This window comes from Hemiscyllium ocellatum, chromosome 34 (genome assembly GCF_020745735.1).
Source record: "Hemiscyllium ocellatum isolate sHemOce1 chromosome 34, sHemOce1.pat.X.cur, whole genome shotgun sequence".
NCBI classification, from domain to species: Eukaryota; Metazoa; Chordata; class Chondrichthyes; order Orectolobiformes; family Hemiscylliidae; genus Hemiscyllium; species Hemiscyllium ocellatum.
In genome coordinates, this window is record NC_083434.1 from 10,454,237 (window position 1) to 10,478,419 (window position 24,183).

General features: G+C 41.5%; 1 protein-coding gene across 1 annotated transcript in view; it reads left to right on the plus strand.

Moving 5' to 3' along the window:
* The window catches only part of cap2 (cyclase associated actin cytoskeleton regulatory protein 2), a 232,355-nt gene that overhangs the window by 91,162 nt on the left and 117,010 nt on the right, over window positions 1-24,183 (plus strand). Inside the window, exon 4 of the mRNA XM_060849866.1 lies at window positions 20,282-20,359. Within this exon, the coding sequence (XP_060705849.1) occupies window positions 20,282-20,359 (78 nt within the window). The remainder of the gene's footprint in view (window positions 1-20,281; window positions 20,360-24,183) is intronic.

Genomic DNA, 24,183 nt, shown 5'->3' on the forward strand with positions numbered 1-24,183 from the left:
AATCTCACCAACGTCCTGTACAGCTGCAAAATGACTTCTCAACTCCTGTACTCAATGCACTGACCAGTAAAGGGAAGCATGCCAAACACCACCTTTACTATCCTGTCTACCTGGGACTCCATTTTGAAGGAATTGTGAAGCTGCACTTGAAGGTTTCTTTGTTCAGCAACACTCCCCAGCACCGTACCATTAAGTGTTTAAATCCTGTTCTGATTTGCCTTTCCAAAATGCAGCACCTCGCATTTATCTAAATTGAACTCCATTTGCCACTCCTTGGGCCCATTGGCCTATCTGATCAAGGTCCTTGTAATATCATTTACTACTCTCCTGTTCCTGAATTTTAATTGTGCTTTTTCATGCTTCTAGTTTGCTATGTAGTCAAAACTGTGGCAGTTTCTGAGAAAAGCCTTTTTCTTGTTTGTGCACTTTCCCTACTTTCTTTTCTGTCTTTTTTTTGTTTTTCCGAAACCTTTATAGGTTATTTGCTCTCGACTTACTCTCATTATTGAATGGTTGACTATCATAACCTAGTCTGAACCTATATCATCCTGTGTCTTAATTTCCCAGAAAAGCCCCACCCCTGGTTGACTGCTCCCATATGTCAACGCTTCCCTTCATTTGAAACCTGAGAGTTGGCCACTCAGGCATTTGAAATGGAGTCTTAACTAATTCAGCCAACTGAGCTCAGGTATTATGGACTTGAGCATGTTTCCTGATCCTACTGGTCTGTGCGTCTCAGATCACTAGCAGAAGTCATCTCAGATGGGTTGTTACAACAGTACCTTTTTAAGCTAATGCATAATATTCATGGGAAATACTTGTTGCAGTTTGATTTTGTGTTCTAGTGAAGAAAATTCTCACCAAAAGGAACAGTGGGGAAAATAAACCAGAGTAAAGTCTTGGAGTATTTTTATGCTTCTTTCAAGGGTTTCAATTACCTAACAGCTTGAGGTGGCATCTGTGGCTCAGAGCATATCAGTTTTGGAAGATTGTGCATTCAAATTCACTGACACTCCCCACTGGAAAGAAAAGCATCTTGTGCATAAAATTTAAGCTAGTCCTTCAGACCAAGGGAGGACTACACTTCTAGGTGTCTCCTCTTACTGAGGAGATGGTAAACCAAAGTCTCCACGTTATACTTATAAAAGATCTCAAGGCATAATTCCGCAAAAGAGCAGAGGAAGTATCCTGTTTAATTTATTCACAGGACGAGGGGTGATACTGGCTAGGCCAGTATTTACTGTCCATTCCTCAGAGGGCACTTAAGAGTCAACCACATTGCTATGGTGCTGGAGTCGCACATAGTCCAGACCAGATAAGGATGGCAGTATCCTTCCCAAAGGATATTCGTGAACCAGATGGGTTTTTCCGACAATTGATTCAAGTTCATCATTAGATTCTCAATTCCAGATTTTTATTGAATTTAAATACTACCTTTGGCTAGATTCAAACCCTGATCCCTAGAACATTAATAATCCAGCGATAATACCATTAGGTCATTGCCTCCCCAACTTATTGAGTTATTCAGTATTTTATTCCTTAATTATCTTCATTAAGTCATTATCTGGTCATATTCACTTGTAATGTTTTGTTTACTGTACATAAGTTGTCTGTGTTCTTAGATTAAAGAGTGACTGCACTTCAGAGGTACCTCATTAGCTGTAAAGTCCTTTGAAATGTTTTAAGGTAGTAAGAAGAGTCTTGAAAATGCAAGTCTGTCTTTGAAATATCCCAAGGCACTTCAGTTATCAGACAACATTTTGATGTTGGCAATGTAAGCTTTTCAGTTTGAACACATTTATTGTGGCCACTTTCAAACATTTTATATTGTTTCTATTTCTGATTGCAAAGAAACTAGTTTGCATCATGGATAAACGGAAAATTTATGCAGATATGTTCATAAAGAATGGGTTAGTGAGTGCTATTATCAGTTAAGGCTTAATCATCAGGCCTAAGTATAAAATCTGCAATTCCTTGGACATGTACTTCAGAGGAGAAAAACTAAAGGATCGGGTACTGGGCAACAGTATGGGAGCAGAACAAGATGAAGACAATGGCAGCAATATAGTAACTGATTAAGAAGCAGAGCAGGTATTATCAAGGACCTTGAAAGGTGGAGAATCATGATCGTCAATATTGTAAAATATGGTATCTGAAGAAGTGTAGGAATTGGCCCAATTAAATTTGGCAGACTTAAGTAGTTCGAGAGCTTTTCTCAATATTGTCTTTCTAATGGAATTGCCTCTTACTAACTTAAATCAGTAAATTTTCAATTAAAACTCTACATTACTGTGTATTAGCTTGTGTGTTATAATTAAACCCCTGCATTTGGTCAGTAGTCACCTCTAAAATAAAAACAAAAGCAAAAATATTGCAGATGCCACGTTTTCAACACTTCGTGATTCACCTGGGAGGAGTTCCTCAGTCAAAATGATTTATGTATATGTCTATCAATTTAGCAAGGAGAAGGATAAGTGAGGACTGCAGATGTTGGAGATCAGAGTCGAGTGTGCGCTGCTGGACAAGCACTGCAGGTCAGGCAGCACCCAAGGAGCAGGAGAATTGACGTTTCGGGCATAAGATCTTCATTTGGAACCAGGAATTGTTGCTTTCAATGTTGAGTCTGGAAGGCTGTAGGAGAGAGATTTCAAAAATACATGATTCCTGATGAAGGGCTTATGCCCGAAATGTTGATTCTCCTGCTCCTCGGATGCTGCCTGACCAGCTGTGCTTTTCCAGCCCCATGCTCTCAACGACTATCATTAATCATACTGTTTTCACAATGACTTTTATGGTGTAGTGGTAATGCCCTCATTCTGGACCAGGAGGTCTGAATTCAAGTTCCACCTGCCATAGAAGTGTCATATGTCTGAGTGGGTTGGTTAAAAATAATGTTTTACGACTCAGTGGTCTGATGTATGTTGGGGAAGCCAAATATCAAATGGATGCCTACATTTTACCTCTGTTGGCACCAAGCATGATCTCAAGTTTCCAGTCTCCTGTCATTTAATTCTCCAGTACTGCAGAAGCTGGAAATCTGAAATAAAAACGGGGAGTGCTGGAGAAACTCAGCAGGTATGGCAGTATTTGTGCAGAGAAAAACAAGAGTTAATATTTTGAGTCCAAGATGATACTTCAGGATACCTTCAGTTCTTTAATTCTCCAATCAGCTGTCACACTGGACTCTACATACTCACTCTCCTACAATTTTCTAATTAAGCTCAAGGTACACACCACATAGAGTCAGAGTCATACAGAACAGAAACAGACCTTCTGTCTAACCAGTCCATGTCCAGTATAATACCAAACTTAACTAGTCCCAATTGTCTGCCCCTAGTCCATATCCCTCCAAAACTTTCCTATTCATGTACTTATTCAAATACCTTGTAAACATAATTGTACACACATCTACCACTTCCTCTGGAAATTCAATCCACACATAAACCACCTATGTAAAAAAAATTGTCTCATGTATTTTTGAAATCTCTCTCCTGTCACTTTAAAATGTGCTTTACAGCCTTCCAGATTCAACATTAAAAGCAACAATTTTGTACCACAATCTCTGCCTCCATTTTATTTCCTTATTGTCTTCAGATTTCAAATCACTTTTCTCTTGTTTTATTTTCAGAGCACAGTTGTTTATCCTTCTACCATTTACTCCTGCTCTAGACTCAGCTGTTTATCTCTAATTATCTCATCACAACTCCCTTTGGCCTTTAACCCCAACCTATTTGTTCTTTTATCTCTCCTCTTCCATCTTATCACAGATATTTTCTTTTCCTCCCACTGTTTTTTTCTTAAATTTTGCCATCCTGATGAAAGGTCATAAACCTGAATTATTAAGTCTTACTCCTTTGCTAATGCCACCTGACTGAGTGAGGAATTTTCTGATTTCATGTCTTAAAAATACTGTGCTAAGTGGAGGCACTCCACCTGTATTTCCACCTCCCTGCAGTCTCAGCATGTTTCCACAGCAAAGAAAGCATATAACCCAAAGATTTTCACTCACATGTTGGAGTATGCTGATCCAAGGAAGTCGCAATACCTGTTGAGTGGTTGTATTGACATAATACAACTGGATTGTTTTATGTTCTTCTAGGATGCCTAATTTAGAGGACTGACTTTAACAGCGTAGCACTGTTCTTACTGTGCTGAAGTGTCAACCTGACTTTAGTTCCCAACTTTCTGCAGCAGGTCTTCAACCCAAACCTTCCAATTCTAAGCTATAAGTGCTATCATCTTAGCTAAACAGTGTATGAACATACTAAATAGGAGCAGAAGGAAACAGGCCATTCAGCCTGTTCCGCTATTCAGTAAGATCGTGACTGATCTGCGTATTTTGAATTTCACATTCCCATCTACCCTTGAACACTATTCATTCCCTTGCTGAACACGGATCTATCCACCTGTGTGTTTAAAAATATTCAATTTCCCTGTCTCCATCCTTTTCTGAGGCACAGTGTTCCAAAATCTCTCAACTCTCAGAAAACATTTCTCTTCATCTCTAGCCAGAAAGGTAACCTCCAAATTGGCCCCTACTTTGGACCCACAAGAGGAAACATCCTTTACATATCCATTTTGTCAAGACTATTCCGAATCTTATGGACTTGAATCAAGTCACCCTTCACTCTTCTCAATCCAATGGAAATGAGCCAAGCCAGCCCACCCTACCTCATAAGACAATCCAATCAGACAAGGTATCATTCTAGTAAATCTGCAATACATTTATATCCTTCCATAAATAAGGAGACCAAAAGTGTGCACAGTGTTTGACATAAGGTCTCACCAATGTCATCTTGCGATAAATGATAGCGACCTTAGTCATCTTGATTACATGCTGTACCTATCCCTGTGACTTTTTGTGCCTCATGCATCTAAACACTTAATTCCCTCTGTACCTGAGAATTCTTCATATGTTCTCTATTTAAGTTAGATTGTACTTTTTCATTCTCCTTGCCAGACAGTACAACGTTATTTTTCCTTACATGGTGGGTGGCAAGGTGGTTTAGTGGTTAGTATTGTTGCCTCACAGTGCCAGGGACCCAGGTTTGATTCCAGCCTCGGGTGACTTTCTATGTGGAGTTTGCACATTCTCCCCATGTCTGCGTGGATTTCCTCCAGTGCTCTGGTTTCCGCCCACAGTCCAAAAATATGCAGGTCAGTTAAATTGGTCATGCTAAATTGTCCATAGTGTTAGGTTCATTAGTTAAAGGGAAATGGGTCTGGATGGGTTATTCTTCAGAGGGTCGGTGTGGACTTGTTAGGCCGAAGGGCCTGTTTCCACACTGTAGGGAATCTAGTCATACACCATCTGCCAGACTTTTGTCCACTCACGTCAATCTGTGTCTTTCTGCTGTGTCTTTTAAGTTTTCTTCTTAACATAAGTACCTACCATCATAGCATTTGTAACTTTAGCAACAATGCCTTCATTCCCTTCATCTAAGTCAGTCATGTCAATTATTAAAAATTGAGGCTTCAGCAAAGGCCCCAGTGGGACTCCACATGTCACGCCCTGCCAATTAGACAATGTTTACCAGCCAACCAATTGTCTAACAATGCTATTAAGTTAACCTTGACACCATGACCTTTTATTTTGTCGGTAATCTCTGTGGCATCTTATCAAGTGCCTTCTGGAAATCCAGGTAAAGGACATCAGCAGGCTTCCTTTGATCCACACACAGGTCATTCCTTCAAGGAACTCCAATAAATAGGTTAAACATTCTTCTTGCTACTTTTCAGTCTGATCAAATCTCTTCGAATCTAGGAAATGTTTGAAAAGTAACAAGCAAGCTTCTACCACATCAATAGTAATCTCTTAAGACAGCGTGTTTTGAAAAGATTTGTAGCTCAGGTTGAGGTTTTGGATGTAGGTTTGCTCGCTGAGCTGGAAGATTCATGTTCAGATGTTTCGTTACCATACTGAGTAACATCTTCAGTGAGCCTCCGGATGAAACATTTCTGATGATTCCTGCTTTCTATTTATTAAATCTGTCTAATAAATAGAAAACAGGAATCATCAGCAATGCTTTTTCCGGTGGCTCTCTGAAGATGTTACCTAGTATGGTGACAACGTCCGAACATGAACCTTCTAGCTCAGGTTTTAGACTTCATCCTAGTGTCTATCTATAAGTTTATCAACCTGTGGTGGGTGGAGCTTTCTGCACCAGAGGTAGGGACACTGCCACTGCACCGCTTATTCTTTAAATTGCCAAGAAAGCAACTTTGAAAATCTCAATTAGATCGTTTAACCTGTTCCAATGCAATTCCTCCTTTCTGCTGTTTCTCTTTTTTAAACTGTACCACTCCATTGAGTCAAATGCAGTTCTTTTAATGGAATAGACTAAGTTGCATGGAGTGTTCTAATACCAGTCTAACATATATTTTAAATATGATGTACACCTAAATGCTGCGTGTCTTCTCCATCTTCTTTTATAGATATTTTTATTGAAAATTTAACATGTTTTTACACGTTTACAAAAGAAAACTAAAAAAAACCTAAGTATAAACATTAATATACAATTAAATCTTAATTAAATAATAACCAAAATCTATCAAACAGGAAAAAAAAATGCCGAGAGAAAAAAAAACTCAACTAACTACTCACCTAGGAGAAGGTGAGGACTGCAGATGTTGGAGATGCTGCATAAGCCCCATTCCTGAAGAAGGGCTTATGCCCGAAATGTCGATTCTTCTGCTCCTTAGATGCTGCCTGACCTGCTGCACTTTTCCAGCAACACATTTTTCAGCTAACTACTCATATAACCTACAACTAACCAGAGTGTATGATTAAATCTCTTACATTATTCAAGAGAAAAAAAAACGATGGATAACACAGAAATTGAGTAGTGATATACATGCTTGGAATGTGTTAACGTCAGATCATAACAAAACCCGTATTCGTGCAGGAGTCCTCTCCCAAGGGGCCTCGAACCAGCCAGGTTCACCCTCTCAATTAAATAAAAGCCCTTGTTAGTATGACCGAAATATGTGTATTTGTGTAATTCAACAAGGGCTGCCATATTTTATGGAATAATTCAGTTTTTTTGGTGCACCATATTCGTAAGGAAGTCAGGGGGTATATATTCCATAATTATTCTGTGCCAATTCGAAAGTTCATGAGGGCCCTCAGCCACCCAGTTTACCAAAATATTTTTCCTTGCACAGAAATGGAGAATGGAAAATAATCTCTTCCCTGTCGTAATTTCAGGTGTTCTTTATCCAATAAGTGTGTCTCATATAGGAGAGCTATATTAACCCTTTCTTTCTTGAGGTTTGACAATTTTCTCCCTTGTTCCCAGGGGGCATCACTTCCTTTCCAAAAGCCCACCATAACTTCTCCCAACCAGTGCCCCATCCTTGACCCCACCCAGGCACCCCACGATAGGATTAAGAGAATTCAAATATACTATTGAGCTAGAATTAACAATGAGTACCCTACCTCCCACCCCCACCCACACCAACACCTCAATACTTTTGGTAATGTTAATACCATGTATGAACATATATAACTATAAAATTACAGTCTCAAAACATAATTAAATATAGTAATACAAAATAACAGGGGAAAACAAACCCGCTCCTAAGGACAGAGATAAAATAGGATAAGGTAACCACCTCCTCCCTACCTACATTAACTAGACCCCCTGGCCTATATATTATATAAAAAAGGGAGGAGAAAATCACCAAGTGAAGAATAAATAAATGAACCCCTCTCCCACCCCCGGAGATAATACTAAACAGTAAGGTAATGAAAGGGAAAAAAAGGGGGTAAACCGGGGTGGGGGGAGGGCAAAACAAAAGCAATCATCTAAGAGAGTCCAAAGATTCCTTGGCCTTCTCCTGTTATCCGAAGTTATACACAGACCCTTCATGGCTGAAGTGTAGCGTAGCTGGGTAACGCAACGAGTACTGAATGTTTAAGTCCCTTAAACGCTTCGTCAAACACCTTCCTCTTTCAGACTAAAGCTGGGGAAAAATCCTGAAATAACATAATCTTAAATCCTTTATAAATCATGGCTTGGGGATCTTTCCCAAGATTTCTGAAAACTTGCAAGAGCATCTGCCTCTCCTTGTAGCTCTGCAGCTGGATCAGGACTGGGCGGGGGTGCTGGTTCGAGCCGGGCCCATGCACTGCAACCCGGTAGGCCCATTCCATCCTTACCTGACCTGATCCAGCCTCCAGATTTAACAGCTGTGGAAGCCACTGCTCGAGGAACACTGTAAGCTGGCCTCCTTCTTCCCGTTTGGGAAGGCCCAGCAAACAAATATTTTTTCAATGACCTCGATTCTCGAGATCGTCAATGTGATTCTCAAAGGTCCGGACTTGCTGTTCGAGAGTGCAGACCCAATCCATGGCCAATTCTGCTATCGTCTCGGAGGTGGCAGCCTTTAGCTCCGTCCCTCCGACTCGGTGCTCGATTTCCTTGATGTCTCGGTCGTGCTTTTGTAGCGCGGCCGAGAGTGAATTCCATCTGTTCCGGGACTCTTTGATGAAGGCGTCGATCTTCGCATCAAGTTTGGATATTATTTCCGCGAGGCTCGCCACCATAGGTAAGTCCCCTGGGGCATCAGCTGGGGAGGGTGGGGGAGGGGCTCCTGCCTGCTGAGAACTGCGGGCTCCTTTCCCCCAGTCATTTTTACAGGAGACTAGACTGTTTAAATTTAGTACTGAGCAACTAATTACATTAAGTAAAAACTATTTTAAATGATTTGGTAAGTGTGGCAGGTGGCCCACTTTGCCCAGATCTTGGGGGGAGCACTATAGACTCAGACTTGCTGAGTCGCTGCCATCTTGGATCTCCTTCTCCATCTTTAAGCATAAAATTTCAGGCTATTCTACTGTTATATAACAAAGAGAACAGGAGAAAGTGAATTGCTCAAATAACCCTAATTATGCTGAATCTATAAAATACAACTTTGAGAGTATAGATACTGATTACAGCTGTTCATTAAGATTGTTCAACAGCTTAACCACTAAACAGTATAGGATTCTTTTGGGGTTCAGTTACAGTGCATAGAGATGTACAGCACGGGAACAGAACCTTAGGTCCAACCTGTCCATGCTGATCAGATATCCCAACCCAATTTAGTCCCACCTGCCAGCACCCGGCCCATATCCCTCCAAACGTTTCCTATTCATATGCCCATCCAAATGCCTTTTAAATGTTGCAATTGCACCACCTCCACCACTTCCTCTGGCAGCTCATTCCATACACGTACCAACCTCTGTGTGCAAAAGTTGCCCCTTAGGTCTCTTTTATATCTTTCCCCTCTCACCCTAAGCCTATGCCCTGTAGTTCTAGACTCCCCCACGCCGGGAAAAAATACTTTGTCTATTTATCCTATCCATACACCTTATAATTTTATAAACTCTGTAAGGTCACCCCTCAGCCTCCGTGCTCTAGGGAAAACAGTCCCTGCCAGTTCAGCCTCTCCCTATAACTCAAATCCTCCAGTCCTGGCAACATCCTTGTAAATCTTTTCTGAACCCTTTCAAGTTTCACAACATCGTTCCGATAGGAAGGAGACCAGAATTGCACGCAATATTCCAACAGTGGCCTAACCAATGTCCTGTACTCAATACTCTGACCAATAAAAGAAAGCATACCAAACGCTGCCTTCACTATCCTATCTACCTGTGACTCCACTTTCAAGGAATTATGAACCTGCACTCCAAGGTCTCTTTATTCAGCAACACTCCCTAGGACCTTACAATTAAGTGTATAAGTTCTGCTAAGATTTGCTTTCCCAAAATGCAGCACCTCACATTTATCTAAATTGAACTCCATTTGCCACTTCTCAGCCCATTGGCCTATCTAATCAAGATCCTGTTGTAATCTGAGGTAACCTTCTTCGCTGTCCACTATACCTGGGATGGTTGGATTGCACTTGATGGTTAGATTTAATCCACTTCCTAGAACCATAGAATGATACAATGCCGATGAAAGCCTGTGTGCTTATCATACTTGTGCCAGATCTTCGGCCTTGTAATTACGTAGCCAAATAGTTTGAATTACTGTTGAACCTTCTTCCACCACTCTATCAGGTTTCCCATCCCAAATCACAACTTGCTCTTTAAAAATGTTTTTTTCTTATTTATTTTTAAATCCAAATGTTATGGTTACCAATCCCTCTTCCACTGGGAGCAGTATTTTTTATATATATAGAAACTGTCAAAAATACTGAACTTGCCTGGATTTTTGTTTAGGGGAGGGTGTTAGAATTCATTTGTGGAAGTGACTGGGAATTATAAGTTTGGGGAGCTAGGAAACTGAAGTGGTTTTGTCATTAGTAGTCATGGATAATCCTGTGGTCAAAATGTTTAATTTCTATTTCAGTATCTGATTCCTGGTAGGAAATAGAACTCTTTTGTGAAGAACTTACCTGATAATTTTGCACAAACCTCTCAATCAGATACTGATAGAGAAATTAACTATTTTTTTCCCCTGGTGAGAATTGAAACCCCACGTTATAAGTGTATTAACATGAAAAATTATGATTTTGACTAGTGATAACAAAGTAGCTTGTTGACTGTAGCCAAATTGGCTCAATCTCCATAGAAATAAGCAACTAGGTAAACATACAAGATAGTAACATTTTAATAGAATACAATCTCTTTCAATATAAGAGTGAATGAAAGGATTTGCCTATGAGGGGAGACCAGAGAAACTAGGGATTTTTATTTCATTAGAATAGAAACAGTTAAGATTGGTGCTATTGGAAATGTTGAAAATTATGAAGGATTTACATCTGTTAATTAGGACAGTTGTTCCCAAACTTTGCAGTATCAAGACATACTTCATACATCAATACAATAATTTCCATACCTCTCCCTCCCACACCTAATCTACTCGTGACATATAATGATAAAAGTGCAGCATACTGTTTTTTTTATATAATCCTTTTAGAAAAGCTGTTGTTTACTTGCAGGTATCCGTGAAGTGGTCATTAATATTTCTCACTGCAGAATCTGTCCATTGTGTTTCCTGATCCAACCTGTTCAAAAATGTTATTACATATATCTGGAGCAGGTGGGACTTGAACTTTGTTGTGGCACATTGGTTGAAAACCAGAGAATTAGGGTGATGTGCCTTCAATGGTGGCTTAGAGATCAGGAAACACACTTTTTTCAGCTGGATTGATTGCTCATAAATGTCATATTTACTTGCATTAACTATGGTTATGGCCTTACAAGAGGTTTACAACATAGTGCATACAAGCTAAAAAGGATAATATGTTTCAAATCCATTGGCAAAATTACACTATCTTTAATTGCGAGCACAGACATGTTTTCAAAATCTGCTCAACTCAATTATTTCTAATTATCCACGAACAATGGATTGAACAAAATGCAAAGTAGAGTAAATTGCAAGTTACCAGTTAGTGGGAAATATGAGCCTTCCAGTTTGTACAGTCTTTTAATTTAGGGAAGATTTGATTAAAGGGCCACCTGCAAATATTACTCTGACACGTGCCCCCTCCTGTTTTTTTTAATGCATGTCATTGTTGAAAATGCTAACTTACCCCAAGTGGCAAGTGTCCTGGCAGGTAGGTCAGATCAATAGCTGTTTCAACTGCACCTCTTCCCTCAGTTCCTTCAATTACTTTGCATTTTAGAAATAAGATAAGCCATTATTGTGTATGCTCATGCAGAATGTTTGTTTGGTCCTGAACATGTGCAAGCAGACTACATAACTGAGCAGATTTACCTTCTCCTGCACATACACAGTGCCAAATGTAATACATGCATGATTCCAAATCACCATGCATGAATTAGAGGTCTGCATATGCACGACTCTGAAGGCTTGTTCATATGCAGTTGTTTAGTTTGCCTGGTGTCAGCAGATACTGCCTTCAATAATATGTATCAAGGTTCCAGAGGAGATTGGAAGCACAGGAACAGCCTCAGTGCTCAAATAAAGTGGGTTTGCTTCCCAAAAACTTCAAGTTGCACTTTTCACTTTGTTGTGGCACACTGGTTGAAAACCACTGGATTAGGGTAATATGCTTTTGTTATTAGTAGGAGTGGCATAACTTTAAGATCTTTGAAGGAATCAACTAATTTTGTTTTTAATATGCTGTATTGTTACTTATGTGAAACTAGAATTTAAAATGGAAATGGATAAATACTTGGAAAAGACTGGTATGAGGTAGGGACATGAAATTGACTTAAATTATATGAAAGCTACAAACAGCCATGAAAACATTTTCTTATGAGCTGTAAAATAGGGTAGTTCTCAAATGTACAGATGGAGAACATCTAAGGCACTTAGTTAAGAGTAAACGAGTGAAAATGCTTCTGCCGTCCCTGTTCTCCCGTGTTTAGTTTTCAGGCTCCTCTTCTTCCCCATGCTCCTGTCCCCTCTGGGCTCTTGGCAAGAATATACAGATTCTGCAAGGTATTCTTGTAGCACTGTGGTTGTGTTCCTACCTCTGAGCTGGGAGACCTGAGTTTAAGTTCATTGTAATAACATCTCTGAGCAGGTTAGTTGGAAACATAATAGAGAGACTCTGCAGTTAGGAACATACATGACCACCTTACCAATGCCTGTCAGTAAATAACAGCTTTCCCAAAAGTATTATTTTAAGAAAATTATATGCTGCACTTTCAACATTGCATGTCATGTGTAGTTTGGGGTGTGTAGGGACAGGTGGTCAATAATTGTTAAATGATTTGTAACGGAGGCCTTTCACAAAAAAATTCAGAACTACTGCTGTTAACCTCTGTACTTACACAAGACCGTATTTATGCTTGACCAGCTGCATGCCGTTAATGATCCCAGAAGAATTGAAGCCAAAAGTAAGTGATCATCTTTCTGTACATACTTGTAACCTTAAAGCCTCTTCTTAACTAGACATTCATTCCAGCTCCCCTTTTTTAATATAGGAAGTCATATAGCCTTAACTATCAATGGCAGTTGAGTCTTCATTCTCCAAATGCTTTCCGATACATCAGTATCACATTGAATGTGGAACAAATGGTACATAGTATACTAAATGTGGCCTCGACAATGAGTTAAAGCTAAAATAGCAGGTTTTGATTCCTCAGCAAATACTTGAGTGTCTCGCTGCTTGGTCAGCTTTGCCCACAGGACTCTTTAGCTATTTTACATGGTTAGCTGTTAATACGTAATTTAATTGTCTGTTACATGAGCATTTTTTTGTATCACCACTGATAATTTTTACAGAAGTAAAGTGAGCAGATCCATGCATCTTAAAAGCATTTACCTCATTACCTTGCCATGTAACTTTCTATTCTACAATGTTCAGGAAGCATCTATTTCTGTAATGCATTGATTAGCTCTGTGTCCAATGTTGCCAATAAATTGAGAGGATGAATCTGCCTGAAAGTTTGATGCTTTTGAAAGTCAGTACGGTCACATCTAAGTAAAATTCTTGTCTTTTGGATGAGATGTTAAACCAAGGCTGTGGTCAGAATTTTCCTATTTTTAGGCAGGCTAAGTGTTACTTTTGGGAGTTTCATGGCAGGTATCCTGTTATGGCTCTCGGTGACTTTTCTTGAGTATTTTCTAATCTTACCCCATTAATTATGGATTTTACAGCCCCCATCTCGTGCAATCATGCAGCAATAGTGGCGAAGTGTTTGCCCCTTCTAGGATCTTCTGGGGTTCATGCTGCTGGCACTATATTTACACCTCAGCTGTGTACCACTTAAAATGCTGCAAGCCAGGATCTGGCTTAACTGTTATTGTGTTGAATATGTCCCAGAAAGGGAGGCTGGAAACTTGTTTCACAGATAGGGCCTTGGAGATGCCACTGGACTGGTGGAGAGGTTGACCATCTTCTTTCTGATGAACTGGCAAAGAAAGCCATTCAACAGACACATCCAGCCTGGACTAAGTTAGCAGCCCAGGTCAGTGCAGTTTCTTAATCTGAATGAAAGACCAACTGTACAAGAAGGTGGTTAGTGATCTTCTGGAGTCCCGAGGTAAATGCCCCAAGTCTTCTCTCTGTCTTCTCACACTCACTCTAATTCTGTCACTACACAGCAACCTCATCAACAAATGGTTTACAGCTCTCAATACTACATGCAATGTCTCCAGTCTCTTATCCTCCTAAAGTAGTATTCATTCCTGCACTCTGTGCTTCCTGTTTACTTGCTGGGGACATCTCGTCACCTCTCCTAATTTTGCACCACCACTAACAGTTCTTACTTCCACTTTCATATCACTCAATCCCTCCTTTTGTCTCATTGAAGGAGAAAATGTCTCCAAGCTGGCCAGAGAGGTTATAAGAAGACCCTGGAGGTGGTTGAAGAGTATCAAGACTAACCATCTAGGGCACAGAGACCCTCATGTCATGGCAACTATCAAAGTTGTCCCAGTACTTATCAGCATTAACATATTCTTACATGTCTACCTTGTTGCACAACTAATGGCTTCTTCTCTTATGCAGGCACCAACAGCATCCATGCAGCCTCAATCCCAAAGAGGCCAGCCTGTCACCCTATCAACTCATCCTCTGCCTTTGAGGAAGCAGCTGCAGATAAGCATGCACTGAAAGTCTTAATTCTGCATCTTCTACCAGCTCAGACAATTCCCCCACTATGAACTCAATAGATTAGTTCGAGAGCACAACCTGGTGAGCACATCACTGGTATGCCTCTCACATGATTGTCAGTGACCTGGGGGCTTTTCCCCCTTATGCTGGAGACCAGGCTCAGGCCCAGGCAGAAGAAGATGCCACAGTGTCAGCAATTAATAATTTTATCCAACTGAGTTGGAGATGCCGGTGTTGGACTGGGAAAGTTAAAAATCAGGGTTACATTGTATTTTGCTCAAAAACTGCATGAATTCATGTAAAACTCCGTTATCTCACTTTTTAAATTACAATCAATGTAAACATCATGGCATAGACAGACAACAAGGGAGCCAAAACCTTCAGCATATTGTCTGGCTATCACCATTGTTAACAGCTAACCTGAGAATGCAACTTTTTAAAAAAAGGTTTTTTGATTTACACATGAAAGAAGTGAAACTATTACGGTATTCTAACAGATGAAAGGCTTAATAGACCATCAGTTTTTCAATGTATAATTTCAGTGACATCACACTGTAAATTTTTGCTATAAATTTGTGTTAGGATTATGCCCTCCACTACCACCTGATGAAGGAGCAACACTCCGAAAGCTTCCAATTAAACCTGTTGGACTATAACCTGGTGTGTGATTTTTAACTTTATCCAAAGGCACAGACAGAGGAACAGCAGGCAGATTTGTCAGATATATGAGAAATTAGATAAAAGATTAAGAAGCCCACAAATATTAACGGTACGATGCTGGCCTTGGCACAAATACATCTATATGTCTTAGTGGACAGGCTCATGGCTATCATGGAAAGCCAGGTCCAGTAGAACACTGACTGCCAGAAATGCACAACCACCTGCACCCTTCCCTTAGTCATTTGTGTTCAGCTTCAACAGAAAGGCAACAGGGGATTGAAAGACTTAGACCTCATTTTAAATGTCCTTTCAAGGGTGCAAGATGGTGACTGTAGAATCCAGATGAAGGAACTGCACCCATACAGGCAAGTGGGGAATATTCTTTCACAATCTTGACCTGTGCCTCGTTTAATTGTGGACAGGCTTTGGGAGATCAGGAGATGAGTTACCTGCTGCAGGATTCCTACCCTCTGATCTGCTTTTGTAGCTATTGTGTTTATTTGGTAAATCCAGTTGAGTTTCAGGTTAACGGTAACCCCCAGGATGTTGGTAGTGAGATTTCAGTGACGGGAACGTCATTGACTGTCAAGGGGCGATGGATCAATTGATCATTTTCAATAACAGACATTGTCTGGAATTTTTGTGCTGCAAATGTTACTTGCCTCTTGTTAGCCCAAGCCTAGACCAGATATTGTTGCATTTGGAAATGGGCTGCTTCAGTATCTGAGGAGTCAAGAATCGTGCTGACCATTGTGCATTCATCAGCCCATTTCCCACCTTATGATGGGGTTAAGGTAATTAATGAAGCTACTGAAGATGATTTTACCTCTGAAACCACCCTAAGGGTCTCCTGCAGAGATGTCCTGGAACTAAAATGACTGACTTCCAACAATTACAACTATCTTCCAACATGCCAAGTCAGAGATCACATGACACCAGGTTACAGTCTATCAGATTTATTTGAAATTACAAGCTTTTGGAGCACTGCTCCTTCATCAGGTGAAGTGGGACTTCTGTCTACCGGAGTCCAACATTGGCATCGCCATATCATGTCTCTAATCAGTGGAGAGTTTGCCTCAACACCCATTAATTCCAGTTTTGCTAGGGCTCCTTGATGTCACATTCAATCAAATGTGGCCTTCATCAGTGCTGCTACTCTCACCTCATGTCTGGAGTTCAGCACTTTTGTCCATGTTTGAACCAAGGCTGTAATGAGGTGAGGAGCTGAGTGGTCCTGGTGGACCTAAACTGTGCGTACTTAGGCAGATTATTGCCTAGCAGGTGCTGCTTTGTAGCACTGTTGATGACACCTTCCATCGTTTTACTGATAATCAAGAGTACACAGATGGGGTGATAGTTGGCTGGGTTGGATTTATCCTGCTTTTTGCGTACAGGACATACCTGGTCAATTTTCGACACTGTTGGGTAGAAATTAGTGTTGTAATTGTACTTGAACAGAGTGGTTGGGGGAGTGGCAAGTTCTGGAGCACTAGTTTTAGTACTATTGCCAGAATGTTGTCAGGGTCCATGGACTTTGCAGTATCCAGTGCCTCCAACCATTTCTTGATATTGTGTGGTGAGAATCAATTTGGTTGAAGACTGGTATCAATTATAGCTGGAGTCTACTGGAGGTGGCTCACTTCTGGCTGAAAATTGCTGTGGTTGCTTCAGCCTTATGTTTTGCACTGATGTATTGAGCTCTTCCATCATTGAGGATGGGGGTATGTGGGTATGAGTTGTCCATTACCATTCACGACTGGATGTGGAAGGACTGCAGAGCTTGGATCTGATCCATTGATTATGATATGACTTAACTCGATCTATTTGGTAGCTTCACAAGGTTCACAGGTGTGCTTCTGGCATGCTCTTCTGCACTCTACTGTGCCAAGGTTGATCCCTTGGCTTGATTGTAGTGGTTGAGTCCGGGATATGTTGGTCCATGAGGTTGTAGATTGTGTTCAAGTACAGTTCTGCTGCTGTTGATAGCCACAATTGCTCATGGATGCCCAATCTTGATTTGGTGGGACTGTTTGAAGTCTTTCCCATTTAGCATGGTAACAGTGCCACACAACATGATGGAGGGTATTCTCAATGTAAAGGCAGGACTTTGTCTCTACAAGGACTCTTCTGTGGACTCTTACTGACACTGTCTCAGATCGATGCATTTGTAGCTGGCAGAGTGGTGAGGATGTAGTCAAGTATATTTTTCCCTCTTGTTGCTTCCCGCACCACCTGATGCGTACACAGTATAGCACTATGATGAACATTTTAAATCCACTAACCAGACTATGTTTTGACTTTTGTGACCCTCGGTGCTTCCTCCAACCATTGTTCAACATGGAGTACTGATTCAAAAGCCAAGGGGAGGGTGGTAAATTCTGGATTAGTGGTGCTGGAAGAGCACAGCAGTTCAGGCAGCATCCAAGGAGCAGCGAAATCGACGTTTCGGGCAAAAGCCCTTCATCAGGAATAAAGGCTGTGAGCCTGAAGCGTGGAGAGATAAGCTAGAGGAGGGTGTGGGTGGGGAGAAAGTAGCATAGAGTACAATGGGTGAGTGGGGGAGGGGCTGAAGGTGATAGGTCAGGGAGGAGAGGGTGGAGTGGATAGGTGAAAAAAAAGATAGGCAGGTAGGACAAGTCTGGATAAGTCATGGGGACAGTGCTGAGCTGGAAGTTTGGAACTAGGGTGAGGTGGGGGAAGGGGAAATGAGGAAACTGTTGAAGTCCACATTGATACCTTGGGGTTGAAGTGTTCTGAGGCAGTAGATGAGGCGTTCTTCCTTCAGGCATCTGGTGGTGAGGGAGTGGTGGTGAAGGAGACCCAGGACCTCCATGTCCTTGGCAGAGTGGGAGGGGGAATTGAAATGTTGGGCCACGGGGTGGTGTGGTTGATTGGTGCCGGTGTCCTGGAGATGTTCCCTAAAGCGCTCTGCTAGGAGGCGCCCAGTCTCCCCAAAGTAGAGGAGACTGCATCGGGAGCAATGGATACAATAAATGATCTTAGTGGATGTGCAGGTAAAACTTTGATGGATGTGGAAGGCTCCTTTAGGGCCTTGGATAGAGGTGAGGGAGGAGGTGTGGGCACAGGTTTTACAGTTCCTGCGGTGGCAGGGGAAGGTGCCAGGATGGGAGGGTGGTTTGTAGGGGGGCGTGGACCTGACCAGGTAGTCACGGAGGGAACGGTCTCTCTGTGGAAGGCAGAAAGGAGTGGGGAGGGAAATATATCGCTGGTGGTGGGGTCTTTTTGGAGGTGGCGGAAATGTCGGCGGATGATTTGGTTTATGCGAAGGTCTGTAGGGTGGAAGGTGAGCACCGGGGCGTTCTGTCCTTGTTGCGGTTGGAGGGTTGGGGTCTGAGGGTGGAGGTGCGGGATGTGGACGAGTTCAGTGAGGCAAGAGCATGCTGTAGTGTCCAAGATTGTGCAGTCTAGGTGGATTAGCCATGGTGAATGCAGGGTTACGGGGATGGGATTGGTCTGGGTGAGATGTTTTTCAGAGGATCGGTGCAGAGTCGATAGGCTGAATGTTCTCTTTCAACACAGTAGAGATTCAATGACTCAAACAAGGAAATTGGTGTGTGGCTCACCCACGATTTTTGTCTCCTTGTAATGTCTGTCCCAGTGAACGGTAGCAGAAGGCAGTTCGCCACTAGAAACTGGGTTACAGGTACTTTGCTCAGGATGTAGGTCATTGCTGGAAAAATGGAAGCTTGCATCAGCTATGAATATTTGTTAATGAAATATTAAGATGAAGAGCAGAATATGGGTTTGGCTGCTGTACTTCTTTGACTCCTGATATTGATTACCTGCACAAACTGTGCATAATGCAGTTTTCATGGAAATACCAGAAGCATTGTGCAGAGACAGGAACTGTCACCATGGTCAGCTTGACCAAATTATTCCAGCAAATTATTACTCCAGCAAAAGCAATTCCAGCCAGTAATGAACAGTTCAAATCATGGCAATGGACAAGCAAGATATGACTTGATAGAGAGCAGGGGCCAAGGTTGGATGGGTAGGAAATATATGCGTTATCAGTGTGAGTTGGAAGGAGGTCTGAAAAAAACAGGCAAATTCTGGCATGGCTCATGAAGCTCAGGTCTGAGCAGTAAGCAAAGACTTAGCCTATTGCATTTAGTGATGAGTCAATCACTCTGAAGTCAGTGTACTGCTCCCAACTGTTGTAAGTCAACTATGAAGCTGCACTGGAAGGTGGGCTCTGATAAATTCATATCAGAATTCCAAGCTTGGATGTAAAAAAGTCTGCAAAGTTTCGTATTGAATAGTGAAAGGAATTTAAGTAAACACTTACAAGGAGAACATTTACCTTTGTTGTGTAAGATGTAACCAACTATAATATCTTGTTGTAGTCCACAACACCTCTAGGACAGCACTATACTAAGTTTCTAAATTTCCTTAGCAAGAATAACAAACTTTAAAAGGACAACTTTGCCCCACCTCCTTGTTTTCACTTTTTTTGAGAGTTTATAAAGTGATGATCAGTAAGATTTTAATCATTGCAATTTTAGTCACGTTATCATTCTTGTATTAAGTAGGATGTGTACAGATATTGTTTGTTTGCAAAATTTGCAGGGCAACCAAACTGCAAGTTATGAATGTTGTGCAAATTGTTTCAATTGATCTGTGAAAATCTGTTAACAACCCTGCCAAGTGCTGTTGTGCAAAGTCTCTGCACGGTTCCTCAAAATTGAACACTAATTCACTAGTTAAAGGCAAATGATTGTAAGTCTTGAACCTGAATGAAAGTGGCTTATTCTTTCAGAGTATTGCTGCTGATAGCTTTAAGTAGGGATGATGAGCTTTCACATTCCCAGCTGTTCATGCAGGTTCTTAAATCTCACTGCAATATGTGGTGTCTTGTATATTTGTGTCCATCTGTGTCTCATCAAGATTAACATATAAGGGACAGATGTGCAATGACTGTTTTATAATTCTGAAATGAACTTGTGGAGCATTTGATTGCTTTATATAAATTGCTTAAAGAACCTGGTTCTTGTTGTTTTCCTCTTCATTGCCCGCTAGCTTTATGCTTTATTGTTTTCTTTGTTTGACGTGTGCTTTTACTTTCTTTTTCCCCAAACAGGCAGAAATATTTAGTTCAGCCTTTGAAGCCCAGAGAGATTTCCTGGCGATGGCCTGTAAACGGCAGCATCCTTTGGAGGTGAGTAACTGTATGTGTAAGATGAAAGTTCAAAGTCTTTTACAGGATATTCTTTCAAGCTCAATTGACTAATCTCTGCACATATCTACAGTTAAAGGTGTTGAATGTTTCACTTTAACAATAAGAATTCTGTGCAATAATAGACTGTTGAAAAGTCCAGCAGTTGGGGCAACAAAGTAGGAAAATTGGTTGCTCTAGACATTCCAAAAGGGAGACACGTGAAGCTTTCTAATTGGTTGCCATCTCCTCCTAGATATTCAGAAAAAGAACTTGCATCTGTTTCAACCTTTAATAACCTGCAGACCTGGCAAAGTGCTTTGTATCCAATTAAGTAATTTCAAGTCAGTAATGTAATGTCGGAAATTTTGCAGCCAATTTTTGTTCAGTAGTATCCCAGAAATAGTAATGAGGTAGAAAACCAGGCAATGTTTTAGTGTTCTTATATAAATGTATGGAGAATAAATTAGATTCTCTACAGTGTGGAAACAGGCCCTTCTGCCCAACAAGTCCATACCGACCCTCCGAAGAGTAACCCTCTGACTAATGCACCTAACACAATGGGCAATTTAGCATGGCCAATTCACCTTACCTGCACATCTTTGGACTGTGGGAGGGAACCGGAGTACCGGTAGGAAACCCATGCAGATATGGGGAAAATATGCAAACTCCACACACAGTTGCCCAAGGCTAGAATTGAACCTGGGTCACCTGGTATTATGAGGTAACGATGTTAACCACTGATCCACCATGCCGCCCCAAATGAGATGCTGGTGTTGGACTGGGGTGTACAAAGTTAAAAATCACACAACACCAGGTTATAGTCCGACAGGTTTAATTGGAAGCACTAGCTTTCGGAGCACCGCTCCTTCATCTATATAAATATTGACTAGGCAAAGAATCCTCCATGTCCCTAAAAACAAGTTATTTTAAATAGTGCCTTGCATTCCAGGTATGCAGTGCACAGCAGTGACAATGTAGTAAAGCCTGCTGCTGTTTTAACACCTGTATTGCAATGTTTGGAGGATCATTGGGGCAGCTTAGATTGAAATTGACTCTATGGGATTTAACTTTTTCTCAGAGGGCAATTCCCCTGAGTTTACAACCCTCAGGCAAAGGATTCAGAGTGTCAACTCACTTAAGCTTAATAGTTACTTATGAGTTACAGTAGCTACTGGTACCCTCTTCCCAATTATATCCTCAATACCCGATTGCCAGAATCAGCACCAGCCTTACACCCTGGCCCTACACCTCACATAACCACCCCCAGCCTCACCTGGCCTGCTTGAACCGAAGCCTGTTCCAACATCATAGTCCTGTTGAAACTAAATTTACTGCTGTTGCTGTAAAAGTGCCGTTGTGTCCTTTAACTCCTGAAACAAAGGGGTCATAGAGATGTACAGCATGTAAGCAGACTCTTCAGTCCAAGTCGTCCATGCCGACCAGATATTTCCAACCTAATCTAGTCCTATTTGCCAGAACTTGGCCCATATCCCTCTAAACTCTTTCTATTCAAATACCCATCCAGATGCCTTTTAAATGTTGCAATTATACCAGCCTCCAACACTTCCTCTGGCAGCTCATTCCGTACACGCACTACCCACTGCATCAAAAAGTTGCTCCTTGCTCCCTTTTATATCTTTCCCCTCACACCCTAAACCTGGGTCCTCTAGTTCTGGACTCCCCCTCCCCAGGAAAAAAGACTCATGCCCCTCGTGATTTTATAAACCTCTAAGGTCACCCCTCAGCCTTCGACGCTCCAGGGAAAACATCTCCAGCCTATTCAGCATCTCCCAATAGCTCAAATCCTCCAACCCTGGCAACATCCTTGTTAGTCTATTCTGAGCCCTTTCAAGTTTCACAATATCCTTCCAATCCGAATTGCACGCAATATCCCAAAAATGGCCTAAACAATGTCCTGTACAGCCGCAACATGACCTCCCAACTCCTATACTCAATGCTCTGACCAATAAAGGAAAGCATACCATACACCACCTTCACTATCCTATCTATCTGCGACTCCACTTTCAGGGAGCTATGAACCTGCACTCCAAGGTCTCTTTGTTCAGCAACACTCCCTAGGACCTTACCATTAAGTGTATAAGTCCTGTTAAGATTTGCTTTCCCAAAATGCAGCACCTCACATTTATCTGAATTAAACTCCATCTACCACTCCTCAGCCCATTGGCCCATCTGGTCCATATCCTGTTGTAATCTGAGGTAACCCTCTTCACTGTCCACTACACCTCCAACTTTGGTGTCATCTGCAAACTTACTAACTGTACCTCTTATGCTTACATCCAAATCATTTATGTAAATGACAAAAAGTAGAGGACCCAGCACCGATCCTTGTGGCACTCCACTGCTCACAGGCCTCCATTCTGAAAAGCAACCCTCCGCCACCACCCTCTGTCTTCTACCTTTGAGCCAGTTCTGTATCCAAATGGCTAGTTCTCTCTGTATTCCATGAGATCTAAGCTTGCTAACCAGTCTCCCATGAGGAACCTTGTCGAATGCCTTACTGAAGTCCATATAGATCACGCCCACCTCTCTGCCCCCATTAAACCTCTTTCAAAAAGCTCAATCAAGTTTGTGAGACAGGACTTCCCGCGCACAAAGCCATATTGACAATCCCTAAGTAGTCCTTGCCTTTCCAAATTGTGTAAATCCTGTCTATCAAGATTCTCTCCAAAAACTTGCCCACCACTCACGTCAGGCTCAGTGTTCTATATTTCCTTGCTTATCCTTATCACCTTTCTTAAATAAAGATACCATGTTAACCAACCTCCAATTTTCTGGCACCTCTCACCTGTGAGTATTAATGATACAAACATCGCAGCAAGAGCCCCAAGAATAATTTCCCTAGTTTTCCACAGAGTTCTAGGATACACCTGATCAATCCTGGGGAATTATCCACCTTTTATGTGTTTCAAGACATCCAGCACTTTCTCCTCTGTAATATGGACATTTTTCAAGATGTCACCATCTATTTCCCCACGTTGTATATCTTCTATATCCTTCTCAACAGTAAACACTAATGCAAAATACTTGTTTAGTGTCTCCCCCATCTCCTGCAGCTCCACACAAATGCCACCTTGCTGATCTTTGAGGGACCGTATTCACTCCCTAGTTATCCTTTTCACTTTTTGGATTCTCTTTAACCCTATTTGTCAAAGCTATCTCATGTCTCCTTTTTCCCCTCCTCTTTTCCCTTTTCAGTATGCTCCTACTGCCGTTATACTCTTCTCATGATTCTCTTGATCTTTCCTGTCTATACCTGATATATGCTTCCTTCTTTTTCTTAACCAAACCCCAATTTCGCTAGTAATCCGGCATTTCGTACACTTACCAGCCTCTCCTTTCACCTTAGCAAGAATATACTGTCTCTGGACTCTTGTTATCTCATTTCTGAAGGCTTCCCATTTTTCTGTCATCCCTTTACCTGTGAACATCTGCCCCCAAACAGCTTTTGAATGTTCTTGCCTAATACCATCAAAATTAGCCTTCCTCCAATTTAGAACTTCAACTGTTAGATCTGGTCTATCCTTTTCCGTCACTATTCTAAAACTAATGGAATTATGGTTGCTGGCCCCAAAGTCCTCCCCCACTGACACTTCAGTCATCTGCCCTGCCTTATTTCCCAAGAGTGAGTCAAGGTTTGCACCTTCTCTAGTAGGTACATTCACATACTGAATCAGAAAATTGTCTTGTACAGTCTTAACAAAGTCCTCTCCATCTAAACTCTTAGCACTATGGCAGTCCCAAGGCTATGTTTGGAAAGCTAGAATCCTCTACTATATTCACCCTATTATTCTTGCAGATAACTG